At 37.1% G+C, this 16,651-nt stretch overlaps 1 protein-coding gene across 2 annotated transcripts in view; it reads right to left on the bottom strand.

The window, feature by feature from the left end:
* The window catches only part of LOC122797962 (glycoprotein-N-acetylgalactosamine 3-beta-galactosyltransferase 1-like), a 547,666-nt gene that overhangs the window by 48,587 nt on the left and 482,428 nt on the right, over positions 1-16,651 (bottom strand). For both annotated transcript variants that reach the window (XM_044066491.1, XM_044066492.1), the window contains exon 3: positions 8,684-9,351. In XM_044066491.1, the coding sequence (XP_043922426.1) occupies positions 8,684-9,351 (668 nt within the window). The remainder of the gene's footprint in view (positions 1-8,683; positions 9,352-16,651) is intronic.

Consider the following 16,651-nt stretch of genomic DNA (forward strand, 5'->3'; position numbering starts at 1 on the left):
CTTAAGTCCTGAGCATCTCATTAAACCAGCCAATAGCATTCCATGGACATCATGGGATCCCTTTGTCCCGGACCAGAAGTAGAGGAAAGGCTGATGCAGAAGGAAGAGGACAGAAGGAATGCATGGTCTGAACATCCACTGACAATGGTGCATGCAGAGATGTGAACTTAGTAAGCAATGGAATCTGCCATGACACTAATCCAATGTCTGGTAACAACACAACCAAGGAATCAGGAACTGATAGGACCAGCTCTGACCCTGATGCCAAAAAAGACGATTCAAAACCAAAGCTGATCAGAGCATCCAAAGCCCTGAGGAAGAGCCAAAGTCACCAATGGTTTGATCAAGTTTGAAGCCCCTCAACAACATCTAGCACTGAAAAGCCAAGTTCAGAGATGTAATACTCAAACTTGAAACACAGGAATGTAGAGTGACACCCATATCACTGAACTGCTCCCTGTACTGAGCTAGAAATGGACCCTGAGGAGGTCAAGGTCAAAGCCCTCAACATCAACAGTTAAACCAACATCAGGACAATTGAGGATGAGGGCTTTGACAAAAAAGTAGCCATCAGTGTTGATGGCAAGGTCAGTGGATCAAACAATGGCTTCAATAGCAATGGGAGCTGCAGTGGCAAGGAGTAAAGGTCTGGAGCTATGTCTGAGACGTCCAGCAGATAAGGTGCTTGGGAGCCCCTAGACCTAGCAGAAGAAGGGGTCTGGGACCAGATCTGCTGCATTTGAAAAAAAAACTGCCACAACTTTTTGTAATCCAGTTGGATGTACAGCGATCTACAGGAGCCAGTGGATACTAAACAGGTAGTCCTGGAGGTCCTTTGCTGACATGGTGATCAGCAGCGGGGGGGGGGGGTCTCCTGACTAGAGCCACATTCACCCTTTCTTTAGCAAAACCAATCAATAAAACTACATCTCCGCTAGTAGATTCCAAACTAGACATCTTTGCTACATAAATGGAGTATTTTTTTCTGGGGTAGACCAGGATGTAGATTGGGAAACCTTAAAGCAGTTGTTTTAAATTTTTCAAATTCCAGTCTATTTTTGCAGTCTTTCAAGCTAGATGGCTTTTAAGGAAGCACAAACTGAACAGTCGTCTAAAATATGTGCTTTGTAGAGGCACTGACACATTTAGAATGACCGTTCTGTAGAGGAGCAATGGATTCAGAGAAGTATTGCCTAAAGGCATATGAGTCTTTCTCTTTATATAATGTTTTTCAGATATGAAACAGCACAAACTTTGCATATTATATTTTTAAGCAAATAACAAAAAGTACAGTGCATGGCAAGAAAACACCTCAGCAAAAAAAAATCTGATTACTCATAAAATGGTGTCAGAACTGCAGTTAAAGTGGGGCAAAGTGGGCATCACCACAGATGCAAAGTGTTAAGTGACACAAACGATTGGCAGCTGCTGCTATTGTGGCTTGATTGCAGTACAGGCATTCAGAAATGTATTATTGCTAATGCTGACATTAAAACCTGGTTTGAAGTTTTAATACCCTTCAGTATTACAATTTTTGATAGGATACATAAAAATAAATTTATTTCATGGGAAACTAAAAATGTATTTTTCTGGCAACATTGTATTAAAGATCACAAAGTTTTAGATATTCGTCATCTCATGAAAGATTTTGACTTGGCATCTCATGACCGGCTGTTGTTATAAAGCATATCAACTCATTCCCATTATCTCTGCAAAATACTTAATAAAATCTTTTTTAAAAAATAGACCTAAATTAATGCATAATAAATCCAATATAAGAAACACTACTTCAAAATGATATAAAATTTTAATAAATTATAAAATAAAACCACAAAATAAATATTGAGATCATGTTACTATGGGATACATTCCTTCCTTATTCTCAAGAAAATAAATCTAACATTTTATCATCTGTCAAACTTGTATCTTGTTCTAAGTACTGGAGTATATTTACTTGGAAATGTTCACAGAACTTTCCTAACACCAAATAAGGTAGCTAAGTTTAATAAATCCAGGAATATCTCTTGTTGGAGGTGTTCACGTGTCTGTAAAGCAAATTGCTTGCATTTTTTATGATTAATAATTATTTACTTAGTTGTTTTTAAGCTACCTATTATACTGCTTATTGTCTTGGTGGGTATTATTTATGATATCCCTATGTTAAAACAATTTTGGAGTGACCTAGATGACTTTTTACAAGCTCTGTTTTTAACTCATTCTCTCTAACAAAATTCTTAGTCTTATTCAGTGCTAACGATGGCCTTCCTTTGAATAAAGATAATATGCTTTTACTATGGACAAGACTTCTGATTGCTAGGAAAAGTATTACTCGAAAATGGAATCCCACTGCTTCTCCACTTATTGTAGACTTCTTATCCTTATTGAAAGAAACAGCACTTAAGGAAACCAATGACAAAGAATACAGGATTTAGCCCAAACCTTTTGTCAACAATCCTTGAAAGAAAGTTATATGTCTTATTGATACTCTGCAAATGGACTCTCTCTTTAATAAAAATGAAAAGTTATTTTATATTAATTGTTTATCTATCTAGAAATGTAATTTTAAAGTGCCTTTTTTATTTCTTATCAGGCCATTGTACATACTGTATATAGTTAAATTTATTTAATTTCATGTCTTTCAGTTATAATATTGTGCTACTCATTATCTTGTTATCAGAAAAATAAAAATCACTTGAGTAAAAATAATAAAATAAACTAAAGTCCAGTTATGGGTGGCCTAATGGTTAAGGTGCTTGCCTTACAAACACAAGGTACTGGGTTTGAATCTAATACGGGATAATTGGCTAGACTTAAAATGACTCACAAGAGCAATTAGCCTAGTATTAACCTATGAACTATGAAAGTCTAGTAAGTCCTGGGTTCAGCTCCCCAGCATTCATATTTTTGGAAGGATGGCCTAATGGTTAAGGTGTTTGCCTTGCAAACACAAGGTACAGGGTTTGAATCTCACAGGGGATAATTGGCTAGGCTTAAAATGGCTCGCAAGGGCAGTTAGCCTAGTACTAATCTATGAACCTATGATGCAGTTAAAACATTAGAGATTGCTCAGTCTGGATAAGGTCTTCACGTGCCTTGCAGAGTTGTTCTGTCATTGTTACTTCTACTGCTGTGGCTGACGTGCAGTCGGGATTACTTATTAAATTTTTGTGAAGTATTAAAGTTTTTTCTATTAGCTTTCCACAATAAAACATTTTATGCAGCATACTGCAGTATTGCAGAATATATTGTAATGTAGCTGCTTTGTATTTTAACTGATTGTGGTGTCTGTCTGTGTGTCTGTGAATGTGTGTGTATGTATTTGTGTGTTGTGTGAGTGTGTGTGTGTGTCTGTACATGCATGCATGTTTGTGTGCGTGCTCGCGTGTGTATGCATGTGTACATGTCTGTTGTGTGGATGTGGGTGTATTTGTGTGTGCATGTGTGCATGTGCGTGTGTGTGTGTGTGTGTGTGTGTGTGTGTGTGTGTGTGTGTGTGTGTGTGTGTGTGTTTGTTTCTGGGTGCTTTTGTGTTAACTTACTACATTTAATAAGCAGTAATGGCTTTAGATCCTTGTTTATGTTAGTTAGAAAAAGGAGCAAATATCCATGGGTTTATAGGAGATCATTGAGGAGAAAACTCTAAACTAAATAAGAATAGTGAATGATGCTCAGTGATAACCAACAGCCCACTGCATATGGTAATAACAAACAGTCATGCAGGGGGTATATCCTAAGGTTAGTTATTTCCATGGTTATACTTCTATTATCTATGAGCCATCTTCAACCATTATTTTTTTTGCAGAAAATGACAGTCACTCCATGTAATTGAATACCATTCCATTTATAGAATAAAAATTGTATTTTGAGGATTGGTTCATCATGACTTCCTAAGGATCATGCTCTCTCAGTTCAGGCATTTTGGTTTATTCTTTCACTCATTCCCAACATGTATATTATGATTAATATTTAACAGGTAACCTACAACTGGCAGAGGTTTTATGCTGTAATACATCAGATGCTCGAATACATTGCATCTAGGAAATGTTCCTTCACATTACACTTTCTGTTTACCCCTTCTCCACAAAAATACATTTAATTGCTTTCTGCATCACAAGTCCTTGAAAGAAGATTTTTAATTTTGGTGAAATACATTTCTGTGAAATGTTATCAGTACAGTGTTCAACAATGAACCTTGACGTAATCAGTTACAACATTCTCCCTTTCTCATTACCCTATTGCTTACAGATATCTGACCTCTTTTCTCTGACTTTCATTGATATTTTATCTGCCATTTCAGTCAACTTATATGACTTAAACCACTGTCTAAATCAATGTTATTGGTCCAGTTGATCTTTGAATAAACATTTAATTTGTAGTTGTTGTCTAACATAGAGTCTTAGTGAAGAAAGGAACTGCAGCTTAAAGTTTATAATAAAAACTCATTCAACTGAATAGGCAGTATTTTTGACAGCCATTGTGAATAAGAGAATGCTCTGCGAACTGCAGATCAGACAGTTTGAGATTTAAGGAGATTTGTACTGTAGTAAAAAGAATGTTGTTCTTAAAGTCTTCTGTTTCAGATGTAGGCTTCAGAAACTTTTGACACCTACCTGACTATACATATGAGCACTCTGATTCAATACTATCCAAGCACTGAAGTAGATATGATGGGAAAGGATATTAAATAGTTACCTGAAATAAGGAGATAACTTATTTGGGGGAATTGGATATAACTATGTGATTGTCAATGACCAATCAAACCAGGTTGCATTAATAGTCAATTAAGCTGATGAAGGGGTCTGTATAGCAAGCTGAACTTGGAAAGATAAAATCTATGAAGAAATGATCCTTCGTAAGAGTCTCAGCTCAAGGTGCTTTACCCTTATAAGATGCAACATCACCATGTATGTAGAACCAAATGAGTAAACCTCTGTTCCAGAGGGAAACTACTCATGACCAAACACATTTCCTCTGTTTTAAAAGGACTGAGGCTTGCTGTAGTGTACTTACACAACAGGAAGCCAAACCGTAAGGAGCTTTTACTCCCATTGCCATACCTTAACTGTTAATCCTCCAAGTTTAGCCTTCTGGTTCAACTTGAGGGCCTCTCAAAAACTATCACCTGCTGATTAAACAAAAATCTGAAACCCTTAAGGAAAAATAGAAATTCTTTTCCAGCCTCTAATGTGATCATCATCGAGGCCAGCAAATGCTGACTTACCTTTCTTAACAGCCCTCTTCCCCTTCTCAAAGCTAAGATCATTACTTTTACAAGAGTGTCAGGTGGGTCAGTAATATATTTTCTCTTTCTTAAAGGTGATAAAAAGCTGACCGATACCTTAATAAAAGGTTGCTTATCTCTGCCTTCCCTACCTTCATATTTCTCTTCTACCTTAGCCCAGCATTCTAACCACTTTTGCCTTCTTACCCCTGTTTTCCTTTTCTTCCTGCCTACATCCCTCTCCATCTGTCTTTATGTTTTTTTTTGTTTTTTTTTGCCACTAACAATCCCTGATTAGGTGTGATCCTTTGCCAGCTTGTTCCGCTGATAGCAGTCTTGTTGTTGTATTTTAGAGCTTGACATGCATACTTAGGAGTTATGTTTTTGTGGATACAACATGGGGGCTACTAAAATAAGATTGGCAATTATCAAGCCGTTACTGAAATACAGGGTTGCTGACTATACAGAATTGTCTCTTTTCATCTTTGTTAATGCCCCCACTGCATTCTGATATCAAATCACCTTGCTTTTTTTCACGTATTTCATAGAAATATGCCTATTTCCCTGAAGTTATACTATCTCAGTAATGCAGTATTTATGTAGCAGAGAGTGTAGGGTCCCAGCTTCCTGTATGCATACAGATGCAGGATGACTGCTTCCCCAATGAAATGCATGAGATATAGTTATCTATTTTGTTTCTCTTTGCAGTGTTTAGGGGGAGATGTAAATTATGTGAATCACTTGTTTTCGTATAGTACATGCTATAAGGAGTTCTGTACTTTCAAAGTGTAGTTTTTCAACTGTTCAGTCCAGAATGTGGCATTCTTCATGTATTAGTGATTAAATAACATAATTCTGTGCATGTAGCATTTAAATGGGTTCTGTATGAAGGAAGGCAGTTAACAAGTTAAATTGACCTGTGAAGTTCATTGTCTGTACTATTGTATACGATGTATATCTACTTATGTATTGATACTACCTTTGCTTGTCCTTTAGAGCATTTTATACCATTATATGTTTCTTTAAGAAGTTTTTTAACTTCATTGTATACTACAAATTTTTAAACTATGCAACATTTTGTTGGTTTATGTCTAATTTCTTTTTCATTTATTTAACCTTGTTGGAGCTTTTCTCCCCAAGACTGCATTGAAAATGGGCAAATGTGGCCCAATGGACTATCCTGGCAAACAAACTGTAAATAAATAAATAAATATGTTTTTAAAAAATATCGATTTCCTCCATCTTTTCTTGTACAGCCTTCTGGATAAAATCAGGACTGAGCAATATGTAGCGCGTATACTATCAGGAAAACATCTTGGGAGATGTATCTGTTGTCGAGAATGAGCTAAAACCCTGCACTCTGCTCACAGAATGAGCTGAAGTACTTAAATGAATATGGCACAGATGCTGTCATTTAGACAGGTACCTTGTCATTACGTGTTTGTTTGCAGGCTAATGATTTCAGAGCTGGGAATGCCATTTGAAGATGGCAGCACAAGCATTTCTGCTGACAAAGCATACTGCATCTTCCTTGTCTCAGCCCTTTCCCATCTAGACTCAGTAATGGTAGAGCAGCTTGAAGCTGTGATCTGACAGCTTCATCCACTTCAGTGCTGCTGCATTAATGATAAACAGAAGTGTCCTTCAGCATTTCTGAGGTTAAGTCCATGACACAGAACTTCTGTCTCTAATTTACACAGCCATTTTTTCAATACAACTTGATCCCTTGAAAACAAGCAATAAAAATGTAACACTTATTTTCTGCACTAAAGACATCACCGTCTAGTTCTGCCTACTAAAATCAGCATGCATAGTTTTCACGTAACAGTTTAATATGATTAAGCAGCGTGTAACTAGAACTACTAGAGTCTTCTGAGTCAAGATACATATATAGCAATTCAACCAGTTATGGCATTTGAAACAAATCCTTCTTTTGAACATCTGTCAAATTCCACATCCCTCATAATGCAAGACATATTTCAAGAGAGATAAGAAGAAACAGCATGAATTTCACATGCTGCGTTGCAGAAGAGTAAAAGGTGCACTGCAGTGTACAATGTAAGTGCTCACCTGTAGTCATTTTATGGGTTATTACTAATTGCCAGTTAGGCAGGGCTGCGCATAGATGCTGTAGACCACAACAGGGACTACATTCTACATATATTTCCTGTCAGACATACATTTCTCTGTCCTTTAATAAATCTCATGTGACTATGCCTAGCAGTATAATGAATAGTAGCGTGCAATGAACAAAGTTGTCATGGCAATGTGATCTTACATACTTTTTTTTCATTCAGGTTTACTCTGCTATTGCTCTGACCTCCTTATCCCAGTGAATTTCTTCAAGTGAATATCTGCTACCCAGGAAAAATGTGCTGTGCTTGCAGTTGTTCATCTTGTTTTTGTAGGAGAAACAACAGCCTTTTTTCCACGCAGATCTGGGATTTTTTCTGATGTACATAACTTCAACAGGAGGGCTGTCCTCTTGTGCAGTGGATGCTAGTACATTATTTATGCAGACCAGCCCAATGCTCTGTCTCATGTACCTGCTGTGTCCTGGAAGTGCTGTTATGGACATGGCTTCCTAGTTTCTATAAGAAAGTTCATCTGTAGTGGAGTTCATTACACTCTTTCCCCTCCCCAAGACTAGCAAGCTGGCTTGACCCAGTCATTCATTTTCAGTGTCCAAAGACTGCGTACAGCACCTGGACACCATAGTCACACTCAGGTTATGATGACTCTGTCAGGGCAAAATCTATGCTACCTACACTGCCAGTCTTTTCCTGGAGTTTACATTTCTGATACATCTTTTGAGGGACAGCCAGAGGGTAGAGATAGCTGAATCATGGTCAACATACTTGATACTGCAGGTGCTGTTACAGTACTGCTGTGATCCTTCAGTGCTGTAGCACTGGTATATAGTGCAAATATATTGGGCATTTCTGTCTTTTATGTCTCCCTGTGTGTCCTGTAGCATGTCTAACAGTGGGCGTTATGCTGTATAATCCACCACTAACACACAAACTCTGGTTATTCAGTCAGGGTTCAGCTCTCACCCACTTAAATACAGAAATCTCCACCAGCCAACCAATTCTAGTTATTTCAGAAGATAGGTCACAAATGGTATAGATATACATTTTGTTCTTTTGTCTGCAGGAAATGTTTGTTTGTTTTTTGTTTGTTATTAAATGTCCATTTCAAAACAAGGACCCTGCTTCTGAAAAACTTTACAAAAGTATCAGTCTGGATTAAAACAAAAATAATGTAATGAGACAACTCCTCCTGGGAGTATATATAAACAGACTTTTAAGATGCTACACAAGTACTGGCAATGACATTGTAAATAACTTTCTTAATAATTCTAGTTATATTCTCTTCTCTTTCTGTCATATGTACATACTGGGTTTGCATTTAGATATCACAGTAAATTACTTTCAAGCCATAAAGAGATTCATGACCTACCTGTATGATGGGGTAATAGCTGTACCTGAAATACCAGAATTGTTTAGAGAAACGATTTTTAGTTAAGTGACTTTGTGGAGAGAAAGGATGAAATGTTTCTTTCTTAAGTGTGTCTCTTGAGTCCCCAGCTTTAACATTTAACCTCTCCATGCAGCGACCTAATTCCAGGTCTTCAACAATACTGGAATGATTGCATTTCTGTGTTTTAAATCCATCAACAAATCTCTTTAGTGCCTCCTTACTTAACACATAACCAGCTCCTCCGCTCATGTACCCTTGTTTAACATACGGTTTAAACCTCTTTCCGAAGTAAATGGGTTGGTCAGGACTGTATTTTGACAGAAGCCATCTTAGATTGTCAAGTATCACAAAGGTGTCATCGTCGGCCTTCATAAACCAGTCTGCTTCATCCAAGTGATGGTCATATACATACTGGAAGGCTTTGATAGTTTTCCAGTAGAGCTGATCTCGGCCCTCCTTAGTTTCTAGTCTCACTGTGGGAAAGTCTTTGTTCTCCTCTGAGCTCATGAACAGCACTTTGTTACAGTCCTGGGCCCAAGTGCTCTTTACATGTTTAGCTTTTGTCTCCAAGTTCTGCGGCCCTGTCATCACCCAGCAGAGAACTCGTACCTTCTTATACAGTGATTCTGAGGCACTTCTGTCTTCTCCTGTTTAAAATATAAATCAAGCAATCTATAACACATGTAAACTTTTCTCTTTATATAGATCCATTTTGAATGGTTTGGTTTATTTTGATGTCTGTTCACTTTGATCAATACACAACAATTAAGGTAATAATTAGTCACTAATGAACAAACAGTACTATTCAGTAAAGTCAGTGATAATGCACATAAGTTCAGTAAAGTCAGTGATAATGTACATAAGTTGATATACACTGCTGTTACAACAAAGACTGATTTTTGTATTGGTAAGTTGTCTCAATAAATGATCTCCTTCATAGTAAGGACTGAAAAAATGGAAATGTAGGAAATTATTATAAATGCTCTGGAGATGATACATCACTGGTATTACTATGCAATCACATGTCCTAATTCCAGCTGTGCAGATTGTTCTCTCTGCCAGTACTGAGGACTACCTCAGATATACGTCATAAACTGCCAGCAGTACATAATCATGTGAGCCTGTTAATGTCCTCCCCTGTATTTCTCAATGATTAAGATTTTAAGCTGACATACATTTTCACATATATTTACTTTGAAACCTAGTTTTCCTACCACATATTTTTATAGTCAAAATGCATTTTGTCATTCCTTATTGTAATTTTGCAATGATTTCATTATTGTTCTACGTGAGAATTCTGAACAAATGCCTTTGAGGCAAGTAAGCAGTCCTCACAGGTGGACATATTTATGTTTGCTTTGTTTTGTTTTAGGCAGCATGCAGCATCAAGTATATGCACTACTGTAATCGTACTGAAGATGTTATCAGAAGGATAAAGTAAAGACAGTTTCTGGATACCAACATGGATGTAGAGGTTACATAGCTAGACAGCCACCTGTCCTTCCTTCAGGTAAGTATCTGAAGTACTTAAAAGAATGTGATGCAAAGGAGTAAGGTAAGATGAAAACTTCAGAAATGTCAAGTTGGACATTAGAAAAACAGTGCAAGTCTAAGAAGGAGCACAAAAAATCCAAACTTGAATTGAGTCACCCACTTTATATTTATCATCTCAGAAGTCTCAGATCAATGTTTCCTAACCAAGTAGAGGTGACCGTAGAACTGACAGCTGACTCTGACATTCTATTCTAAGGTTTCCGGCTTTGAGTCCTCAGACACAAGATACATTCACTTAGATTAACTGAGATTAAAGTGTCAGCAGCTGGCCATAATTCAGTTTTAACTCTCCCAGTCTGTGCATGATGTCTGGCATTAAGCCTCTTTCTAAACCGAGTGTCTCAATTCATCTGTCACAGGCCTCACTGGTGACCATGACCAGTATTGATATTCCCTTTATTGGGGTCTTTCAGCTATTGTCTCCTCTTCTTTTTTCTTCCTTTTCAAAGTGCTCCTCTACCAGCAGTAGTTGCTCCTCTTCTTCCTTATTATTGTAGTTTGGTCCCCAGTGGATTATGTTCTCCTGATGGTGCTCTTAGGAGAGCTAACATACCTCCTTCTCATTTTCCTATTCATGTCTCACAGGTTTCTTTGAACTGGACTTTAACCTGAAGTTTGCATGGAGGTGATCTTAGCTCTGTGAGGAGGTCTGAAATTTTGGCAACCTTTGCAGCCCTCAAACAAATGTTGTCTGGTTTCCACACAATAAAGGGATTTCCAAAAAGTCAATTGTGCGGTTATTAAAGCTTGGCCGTTTTTTTTTTTTCTAGAACTTTGTGTTCGGAGGAGGTTTGTGCTTCCAACCTTTGCAGCCCTACCACATGCACTTTCCAACCAAAATCTATGAATCCTTTGCCAGTTTAACAGGTATCAGTCTTCCCACCAGTGCAGACTTGGAAATGGCCAATTCAGCAAGTTAAAGTGGTTGATCTCCAAAGGAGTATTTGTAAAGGTTGTTCTGTCTTGAACACCACTTCAGTAAATCAAGCCAGTAGGCTGTCACTTCACAGTTCATGTCGTCTATAGCACATGTTAATAAGAAGCACAACAAGCACAACAGATGCCCCTGGTTTCCCGTCTGAGTCAAGGAAAGATAAATAAATAAGATAAAGGTGGAAACCCTCATGCCCTATCTAATTTTAGACCTGTTTCCAAACTGTCCCCTCTATTTAAAATAATGGAAAAATGCATCCACAAACAACTGGTTGAATATCTAACCAGCAACAACCTACTATCCCCTTCACAACATGGTTTTCGATCATCCCACAGTACCATTACTGCCCTAGTGTCCCTCACAAATTACATCTTTAATGCCTTAGATAGTAACCTACTTACATCAGTCCTGTTACTGGATTTCTCAAAAGCATTCGACACAGTCTCCCACATCAAACTTATCCAGCAACTCCACTCATTAGGATGCTCTGATGCCACTCTAACCTGGTTCACTAGTTACTTGGAAAACAGATAGCAATCCGTAAAATGGCTGAATAACCTCTATAGCTTTCTCCCAAATAACATACGAGTGCCCCAGAGGTCAGTCTTGGGACCCCTACTATTCAACATTTTTATAAATGATCTACATAAAGTTCCCTCTGACTTTACTACCATACAATATGCAGACGATTCAACCATAATCTGTACCTCCAATAACTTCTCTGACCTGCAAAAGTTAACACAAAAAGCCTTTACGTCCATAGAACTCTGACTAAACCAATCACAGCTATTACTTAACCCTAATAAATCTAAACTACTCATCTTTGCATCTAAACCTGCTCCCACAGACTTTACTATATTCCCCATAAACAAAACCCAAATAAAGCTAGTAAATCCGGCCAAACTGCTTGGAATTACTATTGACAGCAAACTTAGCTTTGACTTGCATATTAGTAATGCAATAAAAAAGACTCATTTCAAATTAGGCAAACTTTACAGAAACAAACAATACTTAGACAAATCCATTCAAAGAAAACTTTCAAAAAGTCTTCTCCTTCCAACCTAACTCTATGGGTCTCCTATCTTCACCAATCTCCACAACTCTTTGCAACACAAACTACAGTCCTGTTATTATAAGACTGCAAAATTCGCATCAGCCCAACCAAATTGCACCCACCATTGCCAGGCCACTAGAGAACTAAACTGGCTAGAATTTGCACATTACCTACATTATACACAACTTACCTTTGCCCATAAACTCATTTATAAACCCGAGTGTTGGCCATCCCTGAAAAATATCATTGAACCTTATGTCCCATCCAAAAATCTATGCTCTAACAACAAACACCTACTTAAAGTATCAAAACCTAGTAAAAGAGCGGGTAGCTGCCTCTATTCCCATTCCATAACTAAGCTGTGGAATGCCCTCCCATCATCAGTTACAGAATTAGACAACATAATCTCCTTTAAAAGAAAACTAAAACAACATCTCACTGATAACCCCAGCTGCACATGAAACACATATCCGCAGCCTCCTTAATCTAGCAAAACTGTTTCACATTGCAAATATACTTTTGTATATGTCATACTGTTACACCTTATGAGTTATCCCTAATCTTTAATATCATAGTCCATACATCTATACAACTATCTTAACACATTTTCTCTTCTGTCACTTTTTACTTTTAATACTACCATTAAATACATACCATCTATAATCTACTTATTCCCACCACCAACGATAAGATTCTAACTGTATCTGTCTTACCTTTAAGTTTAACTCTCTATTTCTGCCTTCCCACTATGCTTACCTTTCCCTTTTCCTACCCCCAAAAAAATATTGAGCTGTATCGTTAAATATTTCTAACTGTTTAATTTGAGCTGCATTGTTAAATATTTCTAACTGTTTAATTTGAGCTGTATTGTTAAATATTTTTCTTACTGTATTGTGTCTTTTTACAACATATTTGCTGTTTAGATAGTTTTCTGTATTATTTGACTTGCTTTATAATTATAATTTTGTTTCCTTACAAATTCATGTAATGATTTTCATGTAACTTGGAGCTTTTCTGCCCGGGCCTCCACTGAAAATGGTTCTCAAGCCCAGTGAACTTTCCCGGCCAATAAATAAATAAATAAATCCTACTTATCGCTAACCAAGAAGAACTTCCATGACAATATTAATTATTAGGAGGATAAGGTAAAGGTGTCTTTGCACGCATACAAGAAAACGTTAAAGCCATGTAGGAAGAAGAGTGGCGGCCTTATGAATTATGACCTACTGTGAAGCACCTCTCATCCAATGCCCCCTTCAGGACATCATTAAAGATGGTTTTGAAGAAACAGAACACATTCAGATGATACATTTGTGATGTAAGGAAGAACAGATGTTTTCAGGGCTGCCAGGCAATTTTCTATTACAAAAACAAAATCCCAGGCCTGACCATTTTCTCAAAGTGATTACAATTCAGAGATTCCATATCCTCCATCGAAACTTGGTCATATCCCTGATCATAGGTTCATAGGTATATACAAGCCAATGACCACAAAGGCCTTTATAAGCCTAGCCTTGCAACCCCCAAAAATTGTTTTCCCGTGTACCTCTTGTGTTTATTAGGAGGGATATGTTATTTTGGAGGTGAATAATGGTTTTGTGAGGTGGGTGGGGGGGTATGTTAGGTAATATTTTACTTTAAAAAAACAAGTAATCTCCGTGGTATCCCTGAAGTCTCAAAACAACCCACTAAAGTGTAGTGGGTCTAAAAACAAAACAGTGTAAGAAACTTCTCTGTGTGGAAGATTTTCAGTCCATATATTTCTAGTTAATCACTGTATATTAATCAGATCAGACCATAGTAGTAGAAGTAGCGAACGTAAACTCGTCAAGTCAAAAAGTAATAATAGAAAATATATAATTCTACAGCATTACTGAGTATTTGAAAGTAATCCAAGCAAGGCAGGCCGTCTGTTTCCAGTCGAAAATCCTTTATTAAGTACACAGACAAGCGATCCAAGTAAAACAAAAATAGAGTAATCATTTCCTCACAAGCTTTCTAAATATATATATACTTTTTATCAGGTATGGGAGTGGTTTATTGTGCTGTAAAACAAAGTGTTATTGGTACACATGTTAAATTCACATCCCTTCCCACATCAGTGTGACATTCGAGCTGGTCCTGCCCTACCTAGTAGCTGTCATAATAATATATAGCCCTAATGTACTTTAATGGTACATCTTATTTAACCAAATTATTAAGTAGATTATTAAGTCTGTGATTTTATCCAAGGCAATATACTACATGGCTGAAAATATATCATCCTTAGTTCATTTTGCAATCAAAAATTATATATAAATATATACATAAACATTTTGCATGTAAAAATCAGTTTCTATTTTCATAACCTATTGTTAACAAAGATAGCTTTCATCCTTCTAGACTTCTTCAGGTCTGTGTACAAGAACCCTAAAAACCTATATAATTGTAAAATTAGTTAGTATTGTTATTACCATCATTTTGAATAAAGTGGAAAAAAGAGAACCAGAAAAAAATAAGACAAAATGTATGTATGATGATGGAAACAAAATATACACTTAAATTTCAAATGATTTAAAATGGTATTTAAAACCAATTTGTAGAAAAAAAAATAAATAATAAAATAAAATACAATTAGTCATGTAAACAATGTGGCAATTTTCTAAGTTCCAGTGCACTTTTAATTGAACAGTAGTAGTTTAGTCCAGGCTTCCTAAAATAGTTCAGCTTTAATTGCCACATGAGTTCATGTTTCTCCAGAATATTCAGGATGTCTTCTTCAAGATCACCCATGTCTATGTGATCCAGGATCTGGAACTTAAAACCTGTGTGTCTTTTATGAAGAGAAAGGTGTTTGGCTAGTGCATTATTTTTACATCCAGAGCGGATTTCTCACAGATGACATGAAATCCTTCGCTGGAACAGACGGCCTGCCTTGCTTGGATTACTTTCGAATACTTAGTAATGCTGTAGAATTATATATTTTCTATTATTACTTTTTGACTTGATGAGTTTACATTCGCTACTTCTACTACTATTGTCTGATCTGATTAATATACAGTGATTAACTAGAAATATATGGACTGAAAATCTTCCACACAGAGAAGTTTCTTACACTGTTTTGTAATATTTTACTTTCAATCCACTTCTGTCCAGTAGAGACATGGGGGTCAGACTGGGAGTGAATTTGTGATTTTCCATCCAATTGTCAAGGTTACATTTGAATAGGGTAAGCGGTGAACTCTGCTTCACATGGCTGGAGAGCATATTCCATAGTGCGGGGATCTTTTGAGACACATCAGTCTTAATAGCATGTTCTATTCATGTTGCAGACAAAGCTTAAATCCTTGGATCTGGTGTTTCTAGTGCTGTTCTTTTTGCAGATGTGCAAAAGATCAATCAGAGCTGGATTGGTGGCTGTCTTATATACCAGGCATAGATCACCTCTCAATAGTTTGCTAGGAAACTGAGTACAGTGATAAGACCTTAAGGCAATCTGTGTAGGAAAGTGTGTTAATATCCTGGATTCTGCTGGTGGGGAACCTCCGTGGGCATTCCAGTTGTTGCAAATGCCTGGTCAGGTACAAGAGGCATTGTACTCAGTGATGGGTCTTATATAGGGCCATATAAAGTAGTACTATAACTTCCTTGGACCCGGATGCCATTCCTTACTTATAAGTTGGGTACATAGAATGACTTTCTTACTATTGTGGCTACATGTTGGTCTCAATTCAGGTTACTGTCCCAGATCCTTAACTACCTGGTCAACCCTTACGGTTGTTTTATTGATGGAGTAGTAGGCTGTGTGGACATTTCCCCAAAGAGGATACTTTAATATATTTTAAGGATACTCAAAAATATAATTACCCCTTACAGTAACCTAAAAACTCTCCGGTCTTCTGACAAAATACTGTTAAATCTAAAAACTCAGCAGGTGACTCATTATTTTGCAACTCTGTTGGAATAATCTGGAATCGGTTCCCTGCCGAACTTACAGCAAACCAGACTATTAACCAATTTAAAACATCTCTCAAACAATTCCTAAAAAGTCACTGGCTGTGCCCCTGTACCAACCCTGACTAACCAGCTCACCACTCTCTTCACTACCTGGCTGTCTGTAAAATAGTCAGTGTTTCAGACTTAGTCTCATTCTCATATGTACTGTACTACTGAATCTCTCTTCACTACCTGGTTATCTGTAAAATAGTCAGTGTTTCAGACTTAGTCTAATTCTCATATGTATTGTACTACTGAATCTCTCTTCACTACCTGGCTATCTGTAAAATAGTCAGTGTTTCAGACTTAGTCTCATTCTCATATGTATTGTACTACTGAATCTCTCTTCACTACCTGGCTCTCTGTAAAATAGTCAGTGTTTCAGACTTAGTCTCAGTCTCATATGTATTGTACTACTGAATCTCTCTTC

Source organism: Protopterus annectens, chromosome 3.part1 (genome assembly GCF_019279795.1).
Source record: "Protopterus annectens isolate FY-2018-M chromosome 3.part1, PAN1.0, whole genome shotgun sequence".
Taxonomy (NCBI): domain Eukaryota; kingdom Metazoa; phylum Chordata; order Ceratodontiformes; family Protopteridae; genus Protopterus; species Protopterus annectens.